The sequence below is a fragment of the Harpia harpyja genome, chromosome 6 (assembly GCF_026419915.1).
Source record: "Harpia harpyja isolate bHarHar1 chromosome 6, bHarHar1 primary haplotype, whole genome shotgun sequence".
Lineage (NCBI taxonomy): Eukaryota > Metazoa > Chordata > Aves > Accipitriformes > Accipitridae > Harpia > Harpia harpyja.
In genome coordinates, this window is record NC_068945.1 from 18,151,490 (window position 1) to 18,178,178 (window position 26,689).

The 26,689-nt window shown below is 45.9% G+C and overlaps 1 protein-coding gene and 1 long non-coding RNA gene across 2 annotated transcripts in view; both read right to left on the minus strand.

Annotated features, from left to right (window-relative positions):
• TMTC1 (transmembrane O-mannosyltransferase targeting cadherins 1) overlaps positions 1–8,729 on the minus strand; it is a 150,054-nt gene extending 141,325 nt beyond the window's left edge. The window contains exon 1 of the mRNA XM_052789800.1: positions 8,219–8,729. Coding sequence (XP_052645760.1) covers positions 8,219–8,535 — 317 coding nt within the window. The 5' untranslated portion in view covers positions 8,536–8,729. The remainder of the gene's footprint in view (positions 1–8,218) is intronic.
• Positions 8,730–10,944: 2,215 nt separating this feature from the next.
• Positions 10,945–26,689, minus strand: part of LOC128143643 (uncharacterized) — a 33,943-nt gene continuing 18,198 nt past the window's right edge. Inside the window, exon 5 of the long non-coding RNA XR_008235834.1 lies at positions 10,945–11,643. This is a non-coding gene — a long non-coding RNA (uncharacterized LOC128143643). The remainder of the gene's footprint in view (positions 11,644–26,689) is intronic.

Here is a 26,689-nt window from a genome sequence, read left to right on the forward strand (position 1 = left end):
AGCAGGGAGCATGGACCATGCTACCCTAAAGCCGTGGGCACTTACTCTGCCTCTAGATATGTCAGCAGGCAGGGACACATCTCCTTGGGTAAGCAATTCCCAGTACAGAGGGCCTGGAAATTGAGTGGGATTTCGTGACTTCATCCTCGCAGACCCAGAACCAGAGGGATCTATGCTGCAAGAGTACGGGCTCACAGATAAATCCCATATATATCCAGTTACGGTATATAATCACCAGCACCCTCAGGCTCTAATATAGTGCTTTTTATCCACTTGTACACACGAAGACTCATTCAACCTTTAAGGCCTTTTATGATTTAATAATATTGTAAACCATAATTGGAGAGTTTCTCTTTTTATAGACTTTGTTATTATCCCTGGGCAGCTCTTGTTTAGTTTAATCTGTTCTATTATTTTCAAAAGACTAACAAAAACCACAACATGTTATGAAATAGAAATGCACAGGATAATAATGGTAATTTGTTATAGTGAGTAACACTTAATGGAAAGTCTCAGAGCATCCCACACCTCATAAAACCCCCATAGTTTTTATAGAGGGAGGCTCACATGCAGATTTATATAAATTAATCTAACATATCAGGATGGATTAAGTTTCCTGTTAACTTCCCTTCCTTTTGGAATTGTGGGAGATACATGGCAAACTTTATGCAAACTAATGCCTGATTTCTGTGCACAGTGGAGTCTCCTTATAAACTTCACAGATGCATCTATAGTGTGCCAGGAAAAAGAGCATTTGCACTCCAAAAATGGTGCAGCTGCATCAGTGGCAATAATGGTTAATGCACTATAGGCAAACAGCTCAGAGATTAACGAAAAACCTGTAGCAGTAAAAAGAAAATAAGGCCCTTTTGCAGCAGAGTTCGTGCAATGGCCAGCACAAGCAGGGCAGGGTTTCCACGACAGTGCAACAGCACTTTGTGCTGATAATCTTTTCATAGTACAGTACAATGCCTCAGAATTAAATGGACAATAAGGCTTAAACGGTTTGTTACTTGATTTGCTATAACGGGGATGGGTGAGAAGACAGAGGCCATATCAATTCCCAAGCTATAGCAATTCCCTTAGAGCAAAGCAGTCATCACTTACAAGAGCACTAGTTAAGTGTTGGCATTCAAAGCAGGTTATTGCTTTCCAGCACAGTTAGGAAAAGAAAACAGAAATCACAATTAGACTGGGAAGCAGCAGCACCTTGGAAGCAGCAAATATGCCAGGGCAGAAATTTCTAGTGAAACCCTAGAAAGCGTGGTTTGATGACCATTCCTGTGTTAAGAATACTGAAAGCATCATTCACATGGCTTTAAATTCATCTCCACAAACGGCCTTGGAAAATTTAAAAAAAGCCAGACGATGACAATTTACAAACTGACAAACCAGGTGTCATTTTATCTAAATTTTGAACAAAAGAGAGTTTGTCTTCAAAATTATTCTTGAGTAGCATCTCAGCAAGAGCAATGCACTGAAGGAACAAACATCTCTCAAAACTCTTCAGCAGCCATCAAGCAGTCCTCTTCCAAGTGCAGAGAGACAAAGAGATGAGATGTGATCAAGAACCAAGCTAGGACAGTCACTCATCAAGAAGAGAAAACAACGCTAACAGAATTCTAGTCTAAAGTTATTAGGCCTAATGAAGACAATATTTCAAACTGGGTACAAGAGTTTTCCACCAAATTTGAAGTAAGTTTGGCAATCTTTCAGCTCGAGCTGCGGACCATGAAGGAAGTGCCATTTGAATTTATACAGAAGCAAAGAAAAAAAAATAAACAAGTATAGCAAGTGAAAAGAGAACAGCTTTTTTTTTTTTTTTCTCCTTTATTTCTTTAAATCTGAGACACAATAAATGAAAAAGCCCAGGAAAGCAGTCAGAAGCAGAGCGAGTAAACGCAGAGAAATGCCTTTAGCTAACCAGCAGCAGCCAGAGCACTTTATTTTCATGGACTCTAAAGAGTATTGACAGGGATGCTCCTGTAGAGATGAAGGCTGGTCCAAAGCTGAGCCTTTAGGTAAAAGACGACAAAAGAAAATTAAGGGTGACACTGGTGCAAAAGGAATAGGATGCCGGATGAGAGAAAATCCCCAGGATTGGTAGGTGTTAGAGACAAAACACCACTGAAGCAAGCAGCAAACATAGGTGTGACTGGATTCACGTCAGCCAAGTCTTTCAGGAGAATCTGCACGGACCTTCTAGTGAATTCTTACCCTCATAATAAAAGGCTTTCAATTCAAGAGACAGACAAATTTTATTGAGTATTAAGGACTGAGAAAATGTTGTGACTAGGCAGAAGTCCTACATGTTTTGTACACGCCTCTCCTCCCGGGCAGATCCTCACCTCCGGGCTTTGCTGCAAGCAGCGGGCAGCACTGACCCCCAGCCAGGTCTGCCCCCTCCCTCCCCGGGCAGGGAGCTTCCCCCAACCCTCCCCGGGAGCCCTGTCCTCCTTCCAGGGAGTACAAACAACCCTGCCAGTCCCCCTAGAGAAACACAGCCCGAACCTACTACCGAAAACATCAAACACCTGCTACGAAAATTATATTCAAGGTGGGGGGGAGGGCTTCGGTGCACCTGGAACTGGGAAAAAAAAACAAGCTTTGAGGCACATGCACCCTCTCCCAGACCTGAAATGGCAGCAAGGCACTCTGCTCTGGGTCGGAAGAAAAGCTTACATGCCTAGAAATGTGTCCGTATATTCCAACTCTAACACAACCAGTCTAATAAAAGCAACTGCCTCTCTTCACAAACTCCACCTCTCCCAGTGTGGCTACACCAGTACTACATCAATTTCATGGCAGGTATCACAGTACCAGTATGGAGAGTGATTGCTATAGCTAGAGTAGAAATATTAGTCTAAGCTGTACAGGAGAAATACTGACACAATCTTAAACATTGTGATATTGCCCTAATATAGATGTACAGAGTGAAGAAAATACTTGTACACTGTGTATTTAACCTGACATATTATAGCTCCACTATATTATCCTGTGATGTCAAACTGTAATATAGCATTAAATCAAGAACAAATAAAATCCAAGGTCTTCTTTTCTTCCCCGGGTTGTTTTGGTTTTCTTAAGCTCCCTGTCCTTGAAACTCATGCCACCGATACAGCTGAAAAAACAGAAGGATCAGCTGTAAGCAACTAGATAGATCAGAAGGTTGGCAGTGAATTATTGAATTAATTCTCTCTTTGGCTATGTATTTACATCTAACCCAAGTTCACAGCCACTTAAGGCTTTGATCTGAAGCCACTGACAGTCTTACATGAGGCTCTCGGTGCCCACACAGAACACTGACCTGTTGCTGAAGGGTCCCATTTACTTCCTAGGCACATATGTACCCAAGCCATCGCTGGCTAGCAGCCTCAGTGGGCAGATCTGGAGGGTCATCCGTTCTGCAGTCAGCAGCTGAGCACAGCCTGGACTTTTTAATTTATCTTTTTCCCCATTTTTTCTAGCCAGAGTACTAGTAGATGGCTCTGTGCACAAATTGTGTGTCTATGTCTCTTTTGGCAGGAGAGCTGCATTCCCCTTTACAGCTCGTCTCCCCCAGCTCCGCTCCTCCTGGACCACCAGAGCCACCCAGCAGCAGCTGGAGTGGACCCCCTTACACCCTTCCCACGGAGCCAAGCAATTCCCAGTGAACAGTCACTTCCACCTCCTTTGAGGAAGAGCAGGTATCTCCTGTGCCTCTCTGCCCAGCGTCATCCTCCTGAGTCTCTGTCACGGCTATGCAGCCTAGACCTCTCACTACCTTTTTGTTTTGTCCCTGGTGAGCTGTTACTCAAGGCACCTCCCTCACCAGCATCTGCCTTGGCAGTGCCCTCCATCCCACTACCCGCCTTCACTTCTCGACCACCTGCACAACCGGGAGGCTGATCTCTGATTAAGAGTCTTTAAATCTTGGCATCAGGGGTTTTCAAAAGGCTTCGTTCTCACCATTTCCTACCACTGCACACCTTCAGGCTAAATCTGCCATGTTGCTGACTACATCAAACCTCCATCCCCTGTTTGTTTCTGGGTTGGAAATCTATCTAAAAGGGGATTTGGCAGGCAAGAAGAGAAAGGGGGAGGGAGACAGCACTGAGGATTGCACCTTCTGCTTCAACAGTTGAGAAACATTTTTGCAAAACCACTGGAACCAAGGAATAACTTAAGTGCTACTGGGCGAATAAATGATTCACTGAACTTCTGTTAGTGGAGACAAGGTGTAAGACAGAAAGCACCCAGTTTAAATATAAAATCCTGAGTGAATTACAGAACTGGCAGGGTTGGGGTTTTTTGTTTTATTTTTTTTTTTTTTCTTTTTTCTTTTTCCACCTTTCATCTTAACATTTTACAGGGAAGACACCAAGAAATAGTATATTCTGAGTCCAAAATGCCACCTTCTTTAGAAAGAAGTATATGAAGGGTAGATTTAGGTTAGATGTAAGGAAGAAGTTCTTCACTGTGAGGGTGGTGAGGCACTGGAACAGGTTGCCCAGAGAAGTTGTGGATGCCCCATCCCTGGAAGTGTTCAAGGCCAGGTTGGATGGGGCTTTGAGCAACCTGGTCTAGTGGAAGGTGTCCCTGCCCGTGGCAGGGGGTTTGGAACTAGATGATCTTTAAGGTCCCTTCTAACCCAAACCGTTCTATGATTCTATGAATCACTTCTTGGAGAAGAAAATAGCTGCAGGTAAACATCTCTGAGTGACAGCGGATGGAGAAGAGAGCATGAAGTAAGTTTTTCCTAAGGACTAAGCAAAACCATTGCCTACCATCTGAACTCCTGTGCAGATGAGGAGTTGTGCTAGACCGGTCACCTAACAGTTACCCACGTGTAATAGGAATGTTTCCAAACCAACTATTTTTAACACTCCTTTACTTCACTGAAGTCAAGAGAAAAGGTGAGAGAAGTTCAAAGCCACAAAGCAAACATTACTTAATTCAACAGTCCATGTGCAGGCTTTTTTCCCCCTTCTGATGTTAACCCACACAAAACAATGCAGCAGTTCTACAAACATTTTAAGTTTTGCATAATGGTTTCAGTAACGTAGGCCACTCTTATTTTCCTCTGATCATTCATGCTGACAGATCCGGTGTGAATAATGTCAAATGCTCTTTTCACTGTTTGGCTCCAGAGCATTAGTCTACTGGAATGAGGACTGTCACTTAAGATTTCCAATTCGTTAGGGACCCTGAACTACTGTTAGAAAATTTCAGCAATGTCTGCTTAAGACTTTTCCGACAGACAGGCGATAATGTATTTTAATTGGGATCATTTCAGGAATACGTAGCATATGTAGGATATGTTCAGCCTAATGAAAAGTCCACAAGGCATCACGAGTCCTTCCTCTCACAGCCACGAAGGACAGAAAAGAGACTGAGACAAAGTTTCTGTAGATTGATGGATCTGTAGACATAAATTTCAGCCCACCCTTCACATCTGTTCTGTACATGCAGTTTGGAGATCTCCTAGATTTTTAATCTTAGTACAGCAAGATTCAAAACAAGCCTTTCCAGATGAAAGTTTCATGCAACAGAAGCAAAGCCACTAGGCAGGTACAAAGAATCATGCTACTATTAAAATGCCTTGGATTTGACCAAATTAGCACAACAAGAAAAGGAATAAAATAAAACAAGCAAACAAAAAAAAATAAAGAGACCAGAATACTTTGGTCCCCCCTTCCCTTTCTCAGCAAGATCCTGCAAAGCACACGTCACACGCTTTTCTCAACTATCCTAAGCGGATGCAGTAAATTCTAACAGAAGTATTAACCCACAACATTCATTTCCATTCTCTTGGAAGTCCATTTCTGTTGAGCATTTTACAAGCGTCAGGGTAAAAATCGGTTTTCCTTCTGCAGGAGCACAGAGCGCAACCAGCAGCCTCCTGCTGGGCAAGGCAGGGGAGGATGGCACAGGCAGGCAGAGCACAGCTCAACCACTGGCTCACTGTTGCTTGGCAAAAGCTCCCTGCAGCCTCTTTGGAACCCCTGCGTTTGGAGGATCCACTCCACCCAGATCTTAACATCTTCCTCTGACACCTTACTGGTACAAACGAAATGGGAAGAATGTGGAAACTGGAGGGCTGGAAGGATATTTGGGATGCGGTGGAAATAATCTTCCTCTGCAGCCAGGGAAGATAAATGATTCCTTCCCTATTCCAAATGCAATGCCAAGCGGTGAACAAATGACTCTGCCTTTGACCCTGTGTCTTAGCTGTACGGTTATTATAAGCACTTGAGGATGAAAAGTTGCTCACAAAATGAGTTTCACTGGTTTCCAAAAAGAACTAGATGGAGACAGCACTTCATCCTTTTTTTTTTTTTCCCCCCACATACACACACAGCCCCCTTTAAATAGCAAAGGCAAAACCAGTTCAGAGTCAAGACACAAATGGGAACTAAAGCATTTAGTTCCCATTCCATTATTAAAGTTTAAGATTCTTCTGCTAATTAGCATAACGTAACCTCAATCCTGCAACCTGATCTAGGAGGCCAAGTCCAGCACCAGTACTGCATGCAGCGTGGTCAGTGGTGATCCACGCAGGTTCACTCACCTCTCAAATTACCCCCAGATGTATCGCTGGATCAATGGATTAATCAGGCGGCCCCCCAAACTGTAACAGTTTGGCTGCACACCCGATGGAGAGGGCACTCTTTGTGCACAAAGCCACCTCTGCCCATGGCTGCACACATCCCCTTCGCTCTCTACAGAAACCTGCTGAGAGCCCCTTCGAGGAAAAGGTATAAAACCGGTCCTAAACAATCCAGTTTACAAGGCTCTGTGCTGTTCAGTTTTGCTTTATCAGGGATATGCCGCCCTGTGCCCATCCAGCCCTGCTTCCCCAGATAGCTGATACCAATGGCTCTCGCCTCCAAGCCAACCCTTACAACCGAAGGGTGGCAAGTGCTCTGTGGGAGTGCCGATGGGATGCTGCATTCGCCAAAACTGCTCTTGCCTCACAGAAACACGCAATTTTCACATAGTTCATGAAGCGTTATTTATAAGTCTGGTACGTTAATGAATAGTTACTCCATTAGCAGAGTCAGCCAGGTTCCAGTAACACCTCCTCCTGGCATACTTACCACTGTCCATACAGTTTGTTCCTTATGCCTGCCATAGGTTTGTAGTGAGCACCTACCGATCACCTACAAACAAGACCCGAGTGCTAAACATCACCCAGCCACACCGGCTCTTCAGCACAGCTCCCCGCAAACACCCGTATCATTTTTAAATGCTAAAACGTGGTAAACATTCACCATCGTTTTTGTTTCATCAGAATAAATTAGAAGAAGCTAATGGAAAGTATGACAAACTGTATGAATTGTAACTAAGCTGATCTGCTAGAAATGATTCCCCTCAGAGAGAGGCAGGCGTCTGGGTTTTCCTTCTAGGATCAGCCACGGTAACTGTCACTTACTTTGCCGCTACTCAACTTCTCTTTATTCCTGTAAAACCGAAACTGCTCCTCAACAACTCTGCCGGTACCCAGGAACATCTGAAGCAGACGAGGCTGGCGGGGAACTCCGCGACTGACATGAGAGGCTCGCAGCTGCCAGGCTGGCTGCAAGGAACGGCGCGGTACCCTTGCGGCAGACCCCTTCGCTTAGCGTAAAAGGTAGGGATGACTACGGGTCTGCTTCAAAACAGCACCGGGGAAGTTTCTGGCACGATCATTCAATTGCAGAGAAAAGTACTGAAGATAAAGCAGAGGAGGAACTCCCGGGGAATTCAATCTGAACACCCTTCCCAGTCAAAAGGGCTTTCCGAAATGCTCGCTTCCCTTTTATCCCCCGGCAGCCTGGGGAAGAGGCGCCACCTGTTCCCAAACGGCGAGGGACGCGGGGCATTTGCCGGCAGAGCGGCGGGCTCCCCCGGAGCGGCTCCTCATCGACCCTCTTCTCCACCGAACTTCCACCAGGCCGGGCGGCGGGGCCACCCCGGCGGCAGCAGGCGGCTGAAGCCGCGCCCGCCCCGGGGCGCGCACCCCGTCCCGTACAGCTCCGGGCAGAAATGCTGAATCACGAAGCCCAGGACGCGGGACCGCAGGCGACAGTGCCGGGGGGGGGGGGGGGGGGGGCTCCCCCGACGCCCCACCCGAGGCCGGCCGCCCCCCTCCGCCCGCTGCCCGGCTCGTCCGGCCGCGGCTCCGGGAGAGGGGGCCGGGCGGCGGAGGGGGAGGCGCGCCGCCCGCCCCGCTGCGGCGCCGGCGGCGGGCACTTACTTGAAGGTGAGGACGCAGAGGGGCCGGTAGGACTTGTGGCTGGTGTTCTCGGCCATCCGCTTGCCCCAGAAGTCGTTGGCGAAGGCGGCGGCCACGGGGGCGGCCGCCCGCACGTCGGGGTTGTTCACGATGGCCCAGACGTCGTCGTGCACGAACTCGCCCCGCAGGGAGTTGCCGTAGCAGAGGGCGCACAGCCCCGCCAGCACCGCCGCCGCCGCCGCCGCCCCGCCGCGCCGCCCGCCCGCCGACGGGGACGGGCAGGGGGGCGGCGCGGCTCGGTCCCGGCTGCGGGAGCCCAGCGCCGAGCCCGTCACCATGGCGCGGGTGCGGGCGCGGGGCGCCGCGCTGGCTGCCCCGGCTCCGGCTCCGCCGCGGCGGCGCGGGGAGGCAGCGGCGCCCGCATGGTGCGGGGCGGGCAGCCGGACCGCCGCCGGCCACTCGCGCTCTGCCGAGGCGCAGCCTGCCCGGCTGCAAATAAACAGCGGCCGCCTCCCCGCGCCATCCCTCCTCCTCCTCTTCCTCCTCCTCCCCCTCCTTCCCCCCACCCCCCCCGCACGCATGCTCCTTGCCGCGCTGTCACCCCGCCGCCGCCGCCGCCTCAGCCCGTCGGCGGGGTGGGCTCTGCCCGGGCTGGCCCCCGGCGCACCGGGGAGGCAGACGCGCCCGGCGCGGCGCGGCAGGCCGGCAGCGGGCGGGCCGTGTGCTGCGGGGCTGGGAGCGGAGCCCCGGCGCGGCGGGTCGCCCCCGTCACTCGCGGCAGACAGGTGCGAGGCTGCCCCGGTGCCAGGGCCTCCGGCTTGCCCCCCCCCCCCCCCCCCCGCGGGCGTCCCCCTCCACGGCCGGCCGCGCCAGGAGCAGCCTCCCCGCGGGTCACGCTCGCCTGGGGAGCGGGAACGTCCCAGCCGGCTCCACGGCATCCACGCTGCTCCACGGCGTTCACAGCGCGCACGCTGACCCACAGTTTCGTTGCTGCTCCGCAGCATCCGCGCTGCTCCACAGCACCAGTCCCGGTCCACAGCACCCAGGCTGCAGCATCGTCTGTGGCAAACAGTCCCCCACCGTGTCCTGCTGGCGGGGAAGGCATTTGGGTGCCACGGCATTTGTTTTCTCTACGCTGCTCCATCAGCGGTCACTCGAGGGCTGCCTTCTCCAAAGCATTATTCTGATGACTGCAGTGTGTCCGTCCCCTCCCACAAGCAACCTTTCTCCTGTTAGTGACAACTCCCAATAACTTTTGCTTAAGGAAAGGCCGTGTTCAGATCACCTACTCAACCACGTAGAAAAGATATGTGGCCGTGGCTTTTTCAGAAAATGGAAAAACAAGGACTCTATTAATGTTTTTTACTATTTAAATAAAACCTCCTGCTTATAACCAAACAGAGGAATAACACCGCTTGGCAAAGAAGCTTAGATTCGATTAGGTGCATTAACATACTGGACATCCTTTGAATTTGTTCTTGAAAAAAGATACACCGAGCATGGTTCACCACCAGCCTGTGCAGTTCCAAGCTGCTGTGTGTGTGCGCGCGTGTGAGCGTGCCCGCCTGCGTGTGGGAAAAAGAGGGGAGCGGAAGCCGTGAAGAGTTCATGCAGACCGTCCGGGGCGAGCCCTCTCCAGGAATGCATTTCCCCCCAGCATATTTGGCACCGCGAGTGATCTGGTATTTTCCAAGTGCAGCAGAACAGGCTTTTTCAGATGCACTTTTGTCATAGCTAAAAATAACAGTTAACTCTCACTGGGACAGCTTGTTTATATCCGGGACAGAAGGAAACTCCACCAGAAGCAGGGCCATCAGCTCAAACTTTCCCTTGAAGTGGCTGATGACATTTTGGCAGTCGGCTCCCCAGAGCTTTCCCCAGCATGGGAGACTGTTCGTGGTGGTGTGTTGGTGTCCATTTTCACCGAAGTTTCAAAGCTTGGGCACATAAAGCTAGCCCCCAACATCTGTGCATGGGCACAGAAAGAGAAACAGCCTGGTGTCCAGAGGCACGGAAGTACCGAAGCCCTCAAGTGCCCAGCGGCTCTGGAAACAAAGTCACTATTGCAGATGTGCCTAAAAGGTGGAATTGGGGCTTTGTGTTGACATAAATTAAAATGGTGACAGTTACTGGGAGGGGGGATGAGGGGAAGGATGGACTGTAATGTTGATGAAAGCAAAACCAACATGTACAAGATTTAAAGGTTGAACTTGCCTTACAGTAGACTCCAGGTAATATTTGCAATCCTAAATTACTCCACCAAACAAAATCTGCAGTCCCCTGTAGTTTGGAATTGGGCAGCTGAGGGTCTATCTATTCTCCGGGGCAGAGGTACCACACGTGAGTGAGCTAGGCAGCCTAAAGGGGGGGTCAGCAGCACTGCTGATGTGACCCCAACAAACTCAACTCACCTGGCAGCCCAGCTGGGCCTCGGCAGGCTGTCCCTCCCAGCCAGACCCCCGTACCTCTGGTCCACCCCCCCATGGACCAGGGTCCGCACAGCCTTTCTCACTGATGTCTTTCAGCCTTCTGTCCTTCTCCTTCATCACAGGTTGGGGGCAGCCCACCAAGAGCCCACTCCTGCCACAAAATGGGGCCCAGGGCTGCCGTCAGGAAACCTGATGTTGGGGCAGGGGATAGGTGTCTCCATTCATTGTCCAGGACTGTGGTACACGTCCCTGCTGTGTCACAAGTCCGGCCATCCACCCTTTGAGCTTAACTAGTTCCCCACATAAAGCTCACAAAAAATGCAGAGTTCTAAAACGGTAAATTATGAAGCGGTGACAAAATACCATTTTCTAATCAAGGGATTTGGTGTCAATGTCTTAGTGACATACACAGCCGTATAACATCACATAGTACAACAGACATACTGTATGGGATAAATAACATCGCATCTGATTTCCCATCCACTTTCATAACCGGCCATGCTTGACGACACCAAAAAGCGTGGGAAGAGGTGGCAGTCCTGACCCATTCAGGATTCCTTTTGCCCTCACTCTCCTTAAAAGACCACTAACACTGACCGTTGGCTTTCATCTGGCATGGAAACCTGGAGTTTGCGATGGAGACAAACCCTATTTACTTTCTCATCTCTTTTCTTACGCGCTTATCGAAATGTTATGCACGAAGTGTAGTTAACACTGATTTGTCAAGTTTCTTTTATGGGAAGAAAATCCATTCTCATTTCTCCAAGATAGATCCAAGATAGATCTGATCTTTCCTTTCTTCCCTCAAGCAAACATCTGAAGGTGACAAAGTAATGCTCCAGTCACCACGGAGGAAGACCTCCTGTTCTTCACACCAAGACCTGCTGAAATACAGGCACATAGTCTTCTCCTTTCAGTCCACAAAGGGGAACATTACCTTGTCATGCAGCAGTCACTGCCATAGACTGAATTCAAGATGTTGTCTATTGCTAGAAGTCCTGACCACCTATAAAGAAACTAACAGCAAAAAGTCGGAAATCAGAGAGCAGGAGAACACACATTCAACACCACAGTACATTGGGTCTTAAGTCCGTACACACATAAGCAGACATATACATAGAGGGAGAGGAAAAAGAGAAAGAAGGGAATCCAGTGATGGATTTGCTTTGGTTTGCTCCAAAGCTGCTTTGCCACTTCAAAAAATATCTGGTCTAATAAGAAGTATTTCCTCCTCCTGCAAGCCTTGATTCTTTCTCTACCTAAAGTAGCCATGTCATCGCTTCTGAAATGTAATGCCAAATTGCTTCTCAGAAAAGCCTAGCTGAGTTCTGGAATCACATGTATAGTTGAAGCACTCCAGCTATTTGACTGCCTACTTGTATTTGAATCACAGGTTTCGTGCCAGCTATATAAAAAGATTGTTAACAAATGGCTGTTAAAACTAGAGACCTTGAAACTAATTACGTGCGATGCTCAAAAAAATCTTGCTCTGCTAATTGAGCACAGCTTATTACTTCTGAAGCGAGAAAGTTTAGCCACCACTCGGAATAAAACATACAGTAGGGTATACAAGGCAGTAGACACATTTGAACTGTTACACTTCAAAGGGTTGAGCACTGATTGATCTGTTATTATCTGAAGATGGCAACTGCTCAAAGGCAGAGAGAAACTGCAAAAGTTTTGAGTTTCAAGCTTAAACCTGGAGTTCTGAAGAGTTTAGCTTTGCATTGACTGATTAAAGTATAAGAATGCGGTAAATACAATTTAAAAGTTAAATTACCATATGGTCATAGCTAGAGGTAAATTTCAAAAGTAGCACATGTAAATAGTTTCTTGCTGTCTGAACAAATAATTTTACATTTAAACTAAGTCATTTGGTAACTAGTACAATTGATTTCTGCTTGTAGTCAGTTACTGAATGGTTTTGCAATTCATTTCAGTAGCCCCAGGATGAAACTCTGTATCTGCCATGCATATAATCTTCAGTGGGTATAGATTATGTTCATATGGTTAAAAGCAAAAAACAAAAATATTAAAGAATGAGCCAGCTACCAGGTTCTGCCAGCTATTAAAGGAAATTGCCATCTTAAATGAAGGAGTGTTGCAAAACCTGGAACTGAGTTTGGCATATTTAATCCAATGTGCCGTCTGTGTTGGAAGACCTATGGAGAGACTGAGAGCAATAGATGCAGTCCAGACCCCCCCAAGGAGTTCACTGCAGGCATCGTTCTGTTTAGCCAAGTAGGATTTGAACTTTGGCGTTACCAGGAGCACCGCAACGGTGCCGTGAAACACTGTGCTGTACTGGGCTGGGGAAATCTTATTTATGACCCTTTTTGCTTGTTACCAAATTGCTTCTAGGTCTATGCAGGCTACAGAAAGTTTCTCTTTGATGAATTCTTCCTAAAGCCCACTGGAAGTTCCTATGGTTTTGTTTTCACCTTCAACTGTGGCCAAGAGCCAGAAGTACTACAAGCAGGAGAGGAAAACTTCTTGCCCTTAGTACCCTGGTCCTGTGATCCTTAGGAGGCAAATCCATTATCCTCAGGATGACCTCTCCTTTTCAATAGGGATGTTGTATTTCAAGTTCAGCCCACAACCCCCTAATAAGCCTTCTCCCCGTGGCAGTCACGGAGTGTGCTAAATATTAGCCCTGAAAATTCAAACCCCTCAGTTTTTACAAACCAATATCATCAAGAAGATATCACACAGTAAGCACTGCTTGGTGGAGCCCCATGGATGCACATTTCCCATCCCTGACACAGATGGCAAGTAACAGAATCCTCCGTGACCCATTTTCAGATCCATTTGTCACCTGTTTCATATGCTTGTGTAAAACGAGAGATTTCAAGCTGAAAAAAAGCTTGCCATAGTTGTTACTGGATTAGAGGGAATCTCTTTTTCAGCTCATACAACAAATGCATTTTCTGCCTTTGAAGAGACCCAGGTTAAGCCTTAGTCTATGGGCAGGATTGTACGGAGTCTATGAACCCCTGCAGTGGATGGAAAATCCATAATTTGACAAGGGAGAGGCATCCAGCAAATGGTACAGAGTGACTTGGGTTTGGTAGTCGCAGTTAAAAGGTCAGGGACAATACAAAGGTGGGACAAATCCCAGTAATGAGAATGATGGGATTCTTCACCTACAGAGCGGAGGCAGGCTATGGCATAGGCTGCTGAAGTTGCCCACTCCAGCGGATTCACTCATCGGCTGAGGAGATTAGTACTTTCCATTTTTGTGTACATGATTTGGGTGCGCAGAACCCCATGATGGAAAGGGGAGTGGAGGAGAGAAAGCATTTTTCTTTCCTTATTGAGCATGCATCTGCGCTTTTCCTCCTCTAGAAGCATTGCAGAAATTTCCCAAAGCCAAAGAGAGTTCTCAGTCTTGCCCTTGCCTGAAAGATCTTTTTTATTGCAGCATTGCAAGGGAAAAGTGCAGCCTATAGGGCTTGAGTCATAAGAGTTATCACTTGTAACATTCATCTTTTTAATGCTGATTAAGTACAAGACAGTTTAAGTTGAATTTTTATGTACCTCACAGCAATCGGCTAATGGCTCAGAACCACAAAAATTAAAAAGGGAAAACCCAGCTCAAGATAGTCCCATTTCTGGTTGAGCAAATGAGCGACTCTTAGATGACCCAACATTTTTTTCACTTACAGTGCATAGCCCCAGACTGCATTTTTGCTCTGCCTGGAACCTCGTTTCTGAGTACAAGCAGGTCAGAATGGGTGTGAGGCTGTTTAAAGTGGAGATCTTGCTAGAGAGAAGTTATTTTAAAAGCATAACTTCCCTGAGAAATGGGCATTAGTAACTCAGACACCATACGCTTCCTACAAGGCTGTGCAAGGACACGTGTAAATTGTCACATAGCTGTAAAGTTGGATGCTGGGGGCACCGGAGTCAAATGCAGCGTGAGAAACAGATTTGGGCACAGCACTCTGATCAATATTCAGTTGTTGGGATTCATATTGGCCTGCAGGGAGGCGTTGGTTTTGGAAGAATCTGATTTTGGCGAGACAAAAGAGGCATTTTCAGCTTGGGCTGATCTGAATCAGTTTAATTTGACTCTATACTCAGCCTTCAGAGTTGGCTGTACGTTCCGCAATGTAATTGTCTCTTGGAAGTTTATATGTCAAAATAAGAAGAGAGATTAAAGACCCCAAGTCTGTTCCTTATTGAGATTCAGTTGGTTTTGTTTTCTGGGCATCTTTGAGCTGGGATTCAGTAGCAGTTCTCTCTGAAAAGTAACTGATAAATGTATAAGACCTTCTGGCATCCCTAGTTTTGATTGAATTGCAGTCACTGCAAATGGTCTGATAAAATCAGACAGTTGGATAAAATCAGGAAATCTCTACATTTATTCTCTGATTACTGAGCAAGCTCAATTTCATCATGGTGAAGTAGAAGCCAGTGGTTACAATTACTTTTCTTTCCTTTAATCTATTTCTTAATATTTGGGTTTAAGATGGAAAAATTACAACTGAATAAATCTGCATCAAGTTCAGTCAAAACTTTTCTCTATATAATAATATTATTCATATCTCTATGATTAGCAACAGCTGGAATAAATTTTACCAAAAATATTAGGATCTATATTGTAGAATAAGCCACATGGAGTCATTGTAATTTGAGGAGGGTGAAAGTTTCCATAAAAGATACAGAGAAAGGAATACAACGTGGTTTTTTTTCAGGTCACTTCTTTAGATTTTATTTTTGCAAGCAGATACAGTTTTATTTTACAGTGCTTAACTTTCTAGCGTTTATGTTGAACAAACACTCCAGATAAAACAACGCACCAATCAGCCACTCTGGACACTACTTGTTCTCACTAGTCCTCTTACACCAAGTTGTACTGAGGAGCTCTAGCTGTGTTAAAGCAAAAATAAGTTTTTAAGTGCAGTTACAACCACCTAAGCCAACACCAGTGCTAAGCTAGCTGGAAAACTATCATGCAGGTCTGCTTTTCACCTGCAAACATCACCATGCGCTGGTTGCTGTTTTCCTAAAGCGTTTGAGAAGTTCACAGACAGCTAATAGATCAGTTAAAAATAAAAGCAATAAAACCCAGTACAGCTTCTCAAAGGAAACAATTTGAAAGCCCAATTGAGAAGGGCAGTGTCAGGAGTGAGCAGGATGGAGGAGGAGACGGCAGCTGGGAATGATTGGAGCAGCTTTTCAGTGCTCAGTTTTCCCTCTCCAGTGTTTCCATAGACCATGCGTCCAAACTGGTGGTAGGATAAATTGGACCCTCCCCAGTGATCCTTGCTCTTCAGCACTCATCTGTACTCCTGTAAGTCTGTTGTGGACATGTAAAATATGTCGCAATACTCAAGGAATTTTTAACAAAAATATTAAGCCCATTACAAATGAAAGTGATTATCTAGGTGTGGAAGCACCAGAAGGACCAATAGAAGAAGTGCTGTGAGAATGGTAGGTGCAGATGGCACCTAGGTCACCAAGATGCCAGCACATCTATGTACAGTTTACCAGGACATCCCTAAACTGAAGACAGACTACACACAGAGGACAGACTACAAACCAAAGCCCTAAAGAAGTGTTGCAAGGAAGAAAAGAACAGGCTTAGAGCCATCAAAGCCATCACCCAGATAAAGAGTGAAAAATAAATGCTAATCCAGGGATGGAATAGGATGAAGTGCACATGAGGGTGTGAGAGCATGTGCAAATCCTGTTTTGTTTTGGGTAAAATCACCTTCCTCTGCTATTAGCTCACATCGAGCTTTGTTACATTGTTCCTGCAGTGTTGCAAAATTAGTTTGGGGGCTACAAACCTGGCAATGTTAGAATTGTGAGCCATATGTGCTAACAATACGTATACACCTTTTATCCACGTGAATGCAAACTCTTGGCTTGCCTGAAATGCGCTGGGGAGACATATGTGTGATTTTTCTCAGTTTTCCCCAAGGCGAGTGCATACGTATAAGCTCAGGATTTTCAGCTCCTCCTGCTGATGGGGACCACAGGACTCCCTCCTTTCAGAGTCTCTCTCCAGGGAGGTGAGTCTCTCTTGCTTTCTTATGCCCACTCACACTCCCTTCATGTGTTTCAGCTGATTTCTCCTGCCCGATTCCACTCCAGCTTTCTTCTCAGCCAGTAGGAACTTGTAACCTTTGAATTTCTATTGTTAAACGATTTAAAAAACAAGTTACTGAGCTTTGCCTAGTTTGGAGCTTACAAAAATTTCCCATGGCTTCAGCCCAAAGCCAAAAGTCATTCACAGTTCAGCTGAAACACTCCTAGGATTCCTGCAATAGGAGTCTGGAAGCTTTCTGGACAACATTTGGAGCCTGGAAGGTGCAGAAATCAAAATAAACTACAGTTTGAGAGCAAATCTAGGATGCTCGCTGTTACCAAACTTGCTCAGCAACACCTCTCTGTAGGGTTTTCTGTCATCTCTAGTAGACCAGTCCCAGCACATTAGACCTGCCCTTTTCTTCCATCCCTGGGACATCACATTGAATTCAGGGCCTGGCTCGAGGTTCATCTGACCTCACTGCCACGTCCTAGGTCCTTCTTAGTTTTTCCTGTGGGCTGTCTAGAGGCTTTCAGAGATGCTCCATGGCCCAGCATATCTTAACTTTTACAGAGTTCATGCCACAACTCTGTTCCTCAGGCACAAGGCAACCTTTTCTTTTGTAGATTAGAGGTCACATATGCTGAGACAGAGCTTCCCTGGAAGCTGCTTCAAGAATAATGAGTGACTCTACACAAGACTCAAGGATTTTTGTGATCCTCATCATCATCTTCTCGGTGCAAAAGGCCAACACTCTCCAGTACAAACAAGAAGGATAATAATAGCAAACAAACCACAGTACTCCTCTGTACTCTTAATCCTTCCTTGGGAAAAGATGGAGAGAAAAAAATTAATTACCTGAGAGTCAACATCATTTGTATCACTATTGCTTAAACAGACCTATTGATAAAAATGGTAAAAACATACTGAGCTTGCTTTGAATAGTTTTATAAGGAGAAGGACTGGAGAGGAGCCTGAAGGAAAACTCAGGCACAGTCCAACTTCAAAGAAGTGCTACAGAGATCCACACTTTGTAATTTGGGCCTATTTCTAGTTATCTCTGTATTTACATAGATTGACAATTGTGAAGAAGAGAAAAATCATAAAGACGGGGTTAGTCTTTTTTGGCATGAGGCTGGCGTCTGCATGGGAAATTAATCCATGCTAAGCTGCAGTAAGCTGAGCTGCTGAGTTTGTATTCTTATCACTGAGACTGCTTATACTCACTGCTGGTCTATAAACTCTTATTAGTCAGACTTGACAGTGGGTGACATCTTGATGAAAAGAATAGCCTATGGATCACCATCCATTCAATAATGGTTTATAAAAATGATATTAAATGAGCCATTTTTCCTAAGACCGCATACCAAAATATTTTGGGGAGATGAATAAAGTGATAGAGGGGATTTTTTTTTTTTTTTTGAGAAGGGGATTATAAGGTCCCAGGGTGCTTTGTCACTGAAATAACCACATCTGTCAGCTAAATTGGTAGAGCTATTATATTTAGTTTCTAGAAAGTGTTCCTCAGACGCTGAGGTCTTAGATGCCTCCCAAAAGATTTGCTCTCTGGACAGTTAGCAAAATACAATTAGGGGGGGAAAGTAGTTCACAGCAACAGCTAGCATTTTCTGTTTTTTCTGAATATCACATGGTCCGAAATGTTGATGAGAAAAGACGGGCTCATGAGGGGTGACTTGACAGGAATTACATTTTAATTTCCTTTGTAAAATTTTGCACACTTTTCTCTCTCTCTAGCGGTCACCTTGCTGTTGTTGCCTTTTGGGGGCCCATATGATCCTCCCTATGAGGAAAAGATATCCCAAGGCATTTCCTTTTTTCTTTTGCAAGACACAGTTAGAGGATCCCATTAAATTTTTTAATTTGTTTAACCGGCTTCTAACTTCGCAGGCTCCTGTCATGCAATAAAACTGACTGATGAATGACAGGGCCCTGCTAGGTTTGGCTACGGTGTAATGTGAGCTCCCAGGGCTGGAAACAATAAAACACAGTTTTCTGAGAAATGGGGTTTTGCAAGGGACGCGCTAGCCCTGACTTCACCACACCCTTTCATTTTGTCAGCTCCAGTTCAGCAAGTTACAGCTGGACTTTGTTACATTTTCTATCATTATGAGCCCTCTGTTCTTAAAGGTAGGAGAAGATCCCCTGGGTAGCTCAAGGTCGTTTAGGAAGAGAGCTGATGAGTGCCGTGCTGGGGACTTGCTCTGCATGTATGGGAGCCAGTGTATGGGTTGCATTACAACACGGCCAAGGCTCATACAGAGCAGTTCAGAAGAGACAAGAATTTCAGATGAATCAAAAGGCAGCCTCCCCCTCCCACGCTGGCCTTCTTTGGAGCTGCCCTATGCTGAAAATCCTCTCTCTTTCCATCTATCTATACATATTCAGAGGACTGTGGGTTGAAAGAACAAAGACAGAAACATTAGAGTTTGTCTTTCAGCTATCATTGTCGCATGCTCGTTTTGGAAACTAAATGACAAGATGTTCATGCCACATTTCAGCTCACTGTCATTAACACAGTTGGGCTGTCCTGGAAGAGAAGCTTCCTCAAAACTCAACACTGTTTCCTTGGCTTTCTAGTAAACGTGATCAGATCTGACTCCCTCCTGCAGAATATCCTCCTTAACATCCAGGCAAAGACAACAATAAACATTTTTGCCTTGTCAGGCTGCCTGCAAGTAATCTAACCAGATCTGGAACATTCTAATTCATAATGAATTGGGCCATCCAGCTGAAAGTGTCACTAAGCAACTGCAATAGCGAGCCTCCAACTTTGTGGACCACCCTGCCAGCTGTGCCAGCCTAGCCTCCCAGCTGTGCCATCAGCTGCACAGACACTGACCTCACGCCAGGATGCGAGAGGCACCTGCACCCAGGCCTGGCCCTTATTACAGCACCCACAGAGCTGCAGTCCCTCACACCTGCCCAGTGAAAGCCTCCTGGTCCCAATCCAGGCAGGAGAACAAGGCAAAGAAATAGTGGCACAAAGCAAGCCTTGGCTTCATTATTGAAGCAACAGAGGTACGGGAAGGCTAAGAGATATGCCCAAAGCTAGAAAGGAACCCAGCCAGAAAATACAGGCAGGAGGTGAAAACACGTCTCCTGATTGCGAGGCCATCTTCTGCCCCTGAGGGCACACAAGGATTGGGAAGAGAAAGACCTGCATGCAGCACAAAGGCTCTCCCTTCCGGATTTCACTGGCTCTTGTGTTCTCTTTCGAGCTGGGAAGAGGAGGAGGGAGTGAAGAAAGTGGGCATCAGTGTGCCTTTGCTTCTGGTAAGAGCTTCAGTAGTAGCTGTTGTTACAGGTCTCGATAGAGCCAGCTATTTCTCTGCCCTGGCCAAGCACCACTACAGTGCACAGGAGAAGTTGGAACAAGGCTTTCCCCAACCTTTCTGAAGTCCTCATATAGACTTTTTCAGTCTTTGCACTCCAGAATTTTGAGATAGGAGTGAGACAGGACTTGCTTGGGAGGCAAAATCCCGTGCCCTCGCACTGCTGACCTCGGGACACGATTATCTGTAAATCGACCCTAGAGCAAAATCCCTAACAAGAAATACGGTAGGATGTCACATCGCTATAGCATCTTGCAGCAGCCTGTGCTTGTGTCAGAGTCTGAGAAGCAGGAATGCATATGCCCTTACAGTGACAGCATAGGAGATTTTGTTTTGGTTTTGAATAAATGATTGATGGGGTGAAGGCAACTGGGGGGGGAACAGGTCAAACAGAGCTAATAAAAAAAGTAGACCCAGTCGTCATCCTGTTATATCGCTTGCTAATAGAGTAGTGTTTAGCAATAGCTTGTGTGTTGTAAGGCTTAAGGTTATCAGCAGAGTGACTGCAGAGAGCTAGTTAGAATTCATCCTGCATCTGTGACTGTAATCCAGCAATTTAGACGAAAACATGTACTCTGCATAGGTGCATGACATAGACTATTACTATCATTAATACAGTAATAGTCATAATAAATCACATATTGAGTGTGTTTGTTATTCTGAGGAAAACTTAATTATAATTTCCAAGCTGGCAGCATTTGATTTACTTTTTGCTATCTCTGAAATTGTATAATTAGTTCCCAACTTACAACTCCTGCAAAATCTCTGCCTCGTTGGGAGTGGGAGACGTGGAGTTATGGATGCAGCCATCTCTCTGGCAAAGATAGCTTTCCCTTGAGAATATTAATTTTTAACATAAAAATGAAAAACGACTAAAATTCCCCTAAAAAGGGGGAAATGCTTGGAAGGCGGCTCTCAGGGAGCCTCCCCTCGCATTGCTAAGCTGTCTTTGGTAAAAGGAGCACTCTAGTGTCCAGCTGTAATACTGCAGTTCAGGAGGAAGATGCTGTAAGCACACAACCTCATCAAATAAATGTGCACATGGAAGGCCTAGGTCTCTTCTTTTAGGTACTCAGTGCTAATGCGTAATGTGCAAAGTGCTACTCAAACATCACTAGCCCACAAACCAATACTGTACTCAAAAGTTTTAAGGCATGGCGCAGAGGTCTTTTTCATTCCCACCTAACTTTCTCCATCTGTTTCTTAAAGGAACTTCTGCTGCACTGATGAAGTGGCTCCTGCTTGGTCTGTGGGGCAAGGGTGTGTACACGTCTGCCAACATGCAGGCCATGAAAAAAAGGTTTGAAATTTTCCTGTGCTCCTCTCCAGCGACAGCAAAGTGCCTGCCATTTGGGGATCTAAGTTCATGTGCACATACTGGTTTGAGGTAGTATATGGTACATGGTACAAGCAAATGCTTAACTGCAACTGCTGACTTTTAATGCATGCACCTGATTAAGTGAAATTGTCTGGTGCCAGACAAAACAAGCGCGTGGTCACTAATCCTAGCAAGCAGGTCACAAAAAAGATGCGTGGATAGTACTATACAAAGACAGATAGCCCCTCGGTCTTTCTAAAGTGAAGACCTTAACATTTTAACTGGCAGTTATTAGGCAGGTTTGAGTGCATGCTAGAATAACAATATATTGTCTTTACACTGCTTTTAATGCCTGTATTTTGTTTTTTCAACATGTTAGTGATGAGCTCACTAATGTTGATAAAAATGAATTTAAAAATCTATTTGGTTATCACAGGATATCACAGATGGAGAATAATGACTTGACAAATTGGCAAACAGATTATCTGCAAATATTACGAGAGACACTGGAAGCTCTTCTAAAATACACCATCATTTTTAATAGCATTTTGCTATTATGGTACCTCCCTCGTGGATACTGTGGTTTAACATTGCAAGTATGAAAAACGATGCCATAGTTGAAGCTTTGCCACTGAAAAGCACCATCTTGTGTTTCCTATGCTCTGCTTCCCACACCAAGGCTTATTCTAGAGTAGAAAATAAATTAAGATGTAATAATTAACTAAATGTGTTTCAAAGGCCAGAAATCCCCCACAGTGCTAAGTTGCTCACCTTTAATCACTGCACACAAAATGACGGTGGATTTCCTGCAAGTTACTGTGAGCCAGAGGTTTAAACCTTTTGCCTTTAGATGTGGTCACAGCACTTTTTTCTTCTCCCATTATTGACCTTCATTTTCTGAACTCAGCTTACAGAGGAGCCATAGTTTCAGAAGCTGAAAAACAATTTCAAGAATATAAGCCACAAACAACAAAGAATCCTGCCAGATTCAGGTCAGTCCTGACAGTAATAGTTTTTTTTCCACTGAGCATTTCAGCTCAGTATTAAGGTGATCACTCTTGATAAACGCAAAACCTATTAGTACATTATTATGTCTAAGCACCCTATGGAATATCTAAGATGATACAGCAGCCCATTTTTGCTTTATTTCTGCAAACCTACAGGCATGGTGGCAATGGCTTGACCATTCTTATGGCTTTTTTTCAAAATAAAACAAACTGTTGATATTTTCAGACCAGAAAACTAAACCAAAGTGTTTCTTGCCTCCTCAGAAAACTCTTTGTAAAGAAGTCCTCTGATGCTTAATCTCAAAAATGTCAGTCCCTTTTTTACTGAGATTTTGGCTAGAAGGGACTGTTAAGATCTTGTCTGAACTCCTGCATAATACAGGGTGGAGAATTTCAGCAAAATCCGTGACTAATTCTAGTTTTATTTGCAGTGTTGGGTCCTTGCAATGCACAGAGCCCTCGCTCCCCGCTGCTGAGGGGGTTGCTGTTGAATTCAACTGAACTGGAACAGAGCCTTAGAGAAGAGAGCAGTTCCTGGAGTCCCACCACCATTTGTTAGGAAGAACCTGGTAGTTTACACCATATCATCTTCAAAAATGATAAACCAGAAGATGTGTAAACTGTGTTTTAACAAGAAGAATAAAATCCATAATTCAGGACAGCACAGAAAGCACCCGGTTTCATGCTTCATTTCCTTTTTTAAACATAGAAGAGGCTCAGAGAAGCATCTGCTGGGCTTCTGAATGCATTTAGATCAGCTGCAAGCACCCATTTGCCAAAAGCAAGTCCAACTCAGACATGAAATCAGGCAAATCTCAGTGATGCTGGGTCAGTTTCACATTTCTGTGCCAAACCGATAGCAAGTCTGGATTGGTAGCAAATGTATCTGACAGAAAAAAGCAGAAGCTTTGCATGTCCTTTGCAGCATGAGAATCCTAAATACCAGACAGTTGCAAAAAGGATGTACCTAATCTTTTGCAGTTTCATTTCTGGTTTTCGTTCTCCACATTTATGAATGCAGGTTTATGGAAATCTCTGTTAGATGAAGATTTGCAAGTGGAGAAAAATATTGTTGTTCTGTGAACAGTTTCAGTCCAGCAAGGAAAGTATTTAGGTAATGTACAGTTTAAGACTCTGAGGTAGCCACAGCATCTACCTGAGATCACTGAGTCACAGCCTGAGGGCCATCACAAATTCAGTGGAAACTCCAGAAAACAAATCAGAATTTCTGGAGTGCCAGTGACTGTATAGAAGAAATGTCTTCATTTGGTTGATGTGAAGGGCCCCCTGAAAAAAAAATTACTTGGACTACAGAAATAATGAAAAGCATCCATGTTGCTCTCAGCTCACCTGTGGGATTTTATTGTCCTCAGTGGGGTGCAATATTTACGTCTCTGGTGGCTATCTAATGAAGGAAGAGACATGGTAAGTCTGGAATCACTTCTGATCTGCCACAGCCAAACCTGGCAAAAGCCAAGTTATTTGTCATCCCCCAGGAACTAATAAGTAGACACCCACGTCCAGCACCTGCCACCACCCACACAGACACCCCCAGATCCTAGGCAGGGTCACAGGTCCCAAATCTGAAGGCAACCGCTGCAAGTATCAGCCCAAGGCACGCTAACGAAAGGGCTGGCAGGGAACAGCCATTGCTGCCATTCCTTCCTGCCAGCATTACCATCATGAGAAACAAGACATTATTTGTGGACATGGGCTGACACTGCTAAATGCAATACCACAAGTATCTTTTTCAGAAACGCACAAGTCACCTGTGCTGTCGCAGGCACAGAGATGGTGCGACACCTCCAAGGAGGCTGGCGCAGCCTAGGTAGGTATCAGCTCTACAAAAATCAGCAGAATCATTCTGCCCCCGAACTCGCCATCCCATCTCACCACGGCTACTCAGCAGAGGCACATAGCGCGTGGGTACAACCACAGCTTCAGAGCTGGTTTGGTCTCTGCTGTCAGCCCTGCTGCTGAGACAGAGTTGTCTTGCAGAGCCTTGCAAGGCGTCTCTGCCCAACACTTCCCACGGCTTCTCTTCCCAGGGTGGCAAATGTTTGCAGATCCCTAACATCTGCCTTTTTGCCCCAAGTGACAGTGATACTTTTGAAACAGGATTTAAGCTCCTTTGAGACTTGCATCCCAATACACAGTTATGCTAAGTGTGTTCCCCCGCATGCACATAACACATAAACAACATTAGCAAATCCTAAAACAAGTGCAGATGCTTTATAATTTATACTAACTAGGAAGCCACTTCACAGGACAAGGAAAACATGAATTGGTCTGCTCAGACCAGTACTTTGGAAAAGCAGTGCACAGGTTAAAATACTTAATGTCTACTTAAAAACTAAATAATAATTTAAAAAGACAATCCAACTAGCTGGTTGAAAAGTTCTCAAAAGACTTGTGGAGGCTTTCCCTTGTCAATGAGCTAGACACAACAGCACACCCTTTAAAGCTTCTGCCCATCACCTTGCAAGCTTACTTAGATTTTCCTGTGCTCTCATTTGGAGTTGCTAGGATCAGTGTGGGCATCGTGTCTGAATCCTTGCAGTCCTCAGCAGACCTCCCCAGCTGGCAGCACTGTGGTGGCAGGGTAGATTTCCTTCTGTAGGACAGTGGGAGATGCCAAAAGGCAAAAGATCTGGCCTTGTTGCCAGTATTGGTGTTGACAGTGAGTCACCCAGCTGCCTCTGCTGAAAATTATTCTCTCTCTCTCCAGCCCTGATGAATATTGATGAACTTCAGAGCATCAAAAGAAGCAAAGGCAGGACAGCTGTTTGAGGGGACAAACGCTTCAGTTCTGGATTGGGAAAAAAGAGACAGACAGGGGAGTGGTTGTGATGAGCCAAGACAGTCTTCCCCCTCATTTGTCAAAATGTGATTTACAGACACACTTCCATTCACCCTGTGGCTGCCAGTTTCCACATCCTATGTCCACAAATCTCTCTTGCTAATTGGATAGGCAATATGTGGGCTGCCTTCTCTATAAAAAGCTACTCTGAACTGGGACGCTTCCCAGCTCATTTTAATAAATCATGACTGTAATTAAATTCTTTTGCTGCATATTTCTGCAATAAAATCTGTATCATTCGCTTATTAGCCTTCTTTAGTGTCCAGCTATCATTTTGTCTTGCTTCTGAAGCTGCCTTTCCTGCCTGGTCATTTGAAGAATGCCATTTGCTTTGAATCCCTAATCTAATTCAGCTGCTTTTTCCTCATCCTTATCTTCAGATCCTCATTCTGTCCATCTCAATAGCCCCACTCGTGCCTCCAGCCACTGTCCCTGCCATCAGTTGACCGCTTCAACTTACTCTCGATAGTTCTGCTCATTAAAGCTGTCCCATGGCCTCAAGACCCACTTCCACCCACATCCCAACAAGCGCATCTGAGGCTACCCTTTCCCAGTGGCCAGCTGCCAAAAGCACTTATTTACATAACAAATCCCCTTTGTTGATGACATTTGTTCCTCTTTTCCTCTTTTGGGACAGTGTCTGTACTCCCTTATGGACTTTCACAGGGTTTAACACACTGCAAGGGTTACCACAAAGCAGAATAACCATCTCCGCCCAAGCAAAAGACTGCCTCAGAGCTTTGCCTGACTCTCTACAACAAAGCGCAACCTGGAACTGCATTGCCCTCAGGGCTGTCAAGCCCTGGAGGCCTCCGAGTCTTGTAGTGAGGGGACACGGAGCCCCTGAAACTCTTGTGCTGGTTGCTGTGAGGAAGAAGTCAAGAGGTTAGGTTTGTCAAAGTTCCTCTTAGCTGCAGTTTCTCTTGTATGTGGACAGAACGTGGGGAGGAAGCCCTGAGCTGGATGCTCACGCTCCTTTTAGGTTGGGGGAAGGGACAAGGCTTGGAAGAGCCTTACCAGCTAAGCTGGCAGCTGGAGTACCAGCTAGCTAGCTGCAGGCTAGAACCATCTCGGAGCAAACGCAGCTGTCTCTCTAAAGGGCCAGTAATGTCAGTTGTGATGGACAGGCACTACTTTGACTAAGCAATATTTTTGATTATTCATTTTCCTAACATATCTGGTCAGAAGCAAAAAAATCCATGCATTTGGAAATTCTTCCGAATTTCTTCATGGGAGCTGCAGTTTTGAAGCCGCAGATGGCTGAGGGTTCCTGCCAGATTACATCTGCCAGGACGCGCCACACTAGCCGCACTCCACGCTAGCCAAGCAAGGAGCAGGACACCGGTGAACGAGGGGAGGTTTGTTCGGGCCCAGACTCTTATCCTGTACTGGAAACTGTGGCACAAGGCACTGAAGTCACAGCTTTCGGAGACATCGCCATGATGGTCCCCAGCCAGAGCTCTCAGCCTGCTGCAGCTTTTAGATACA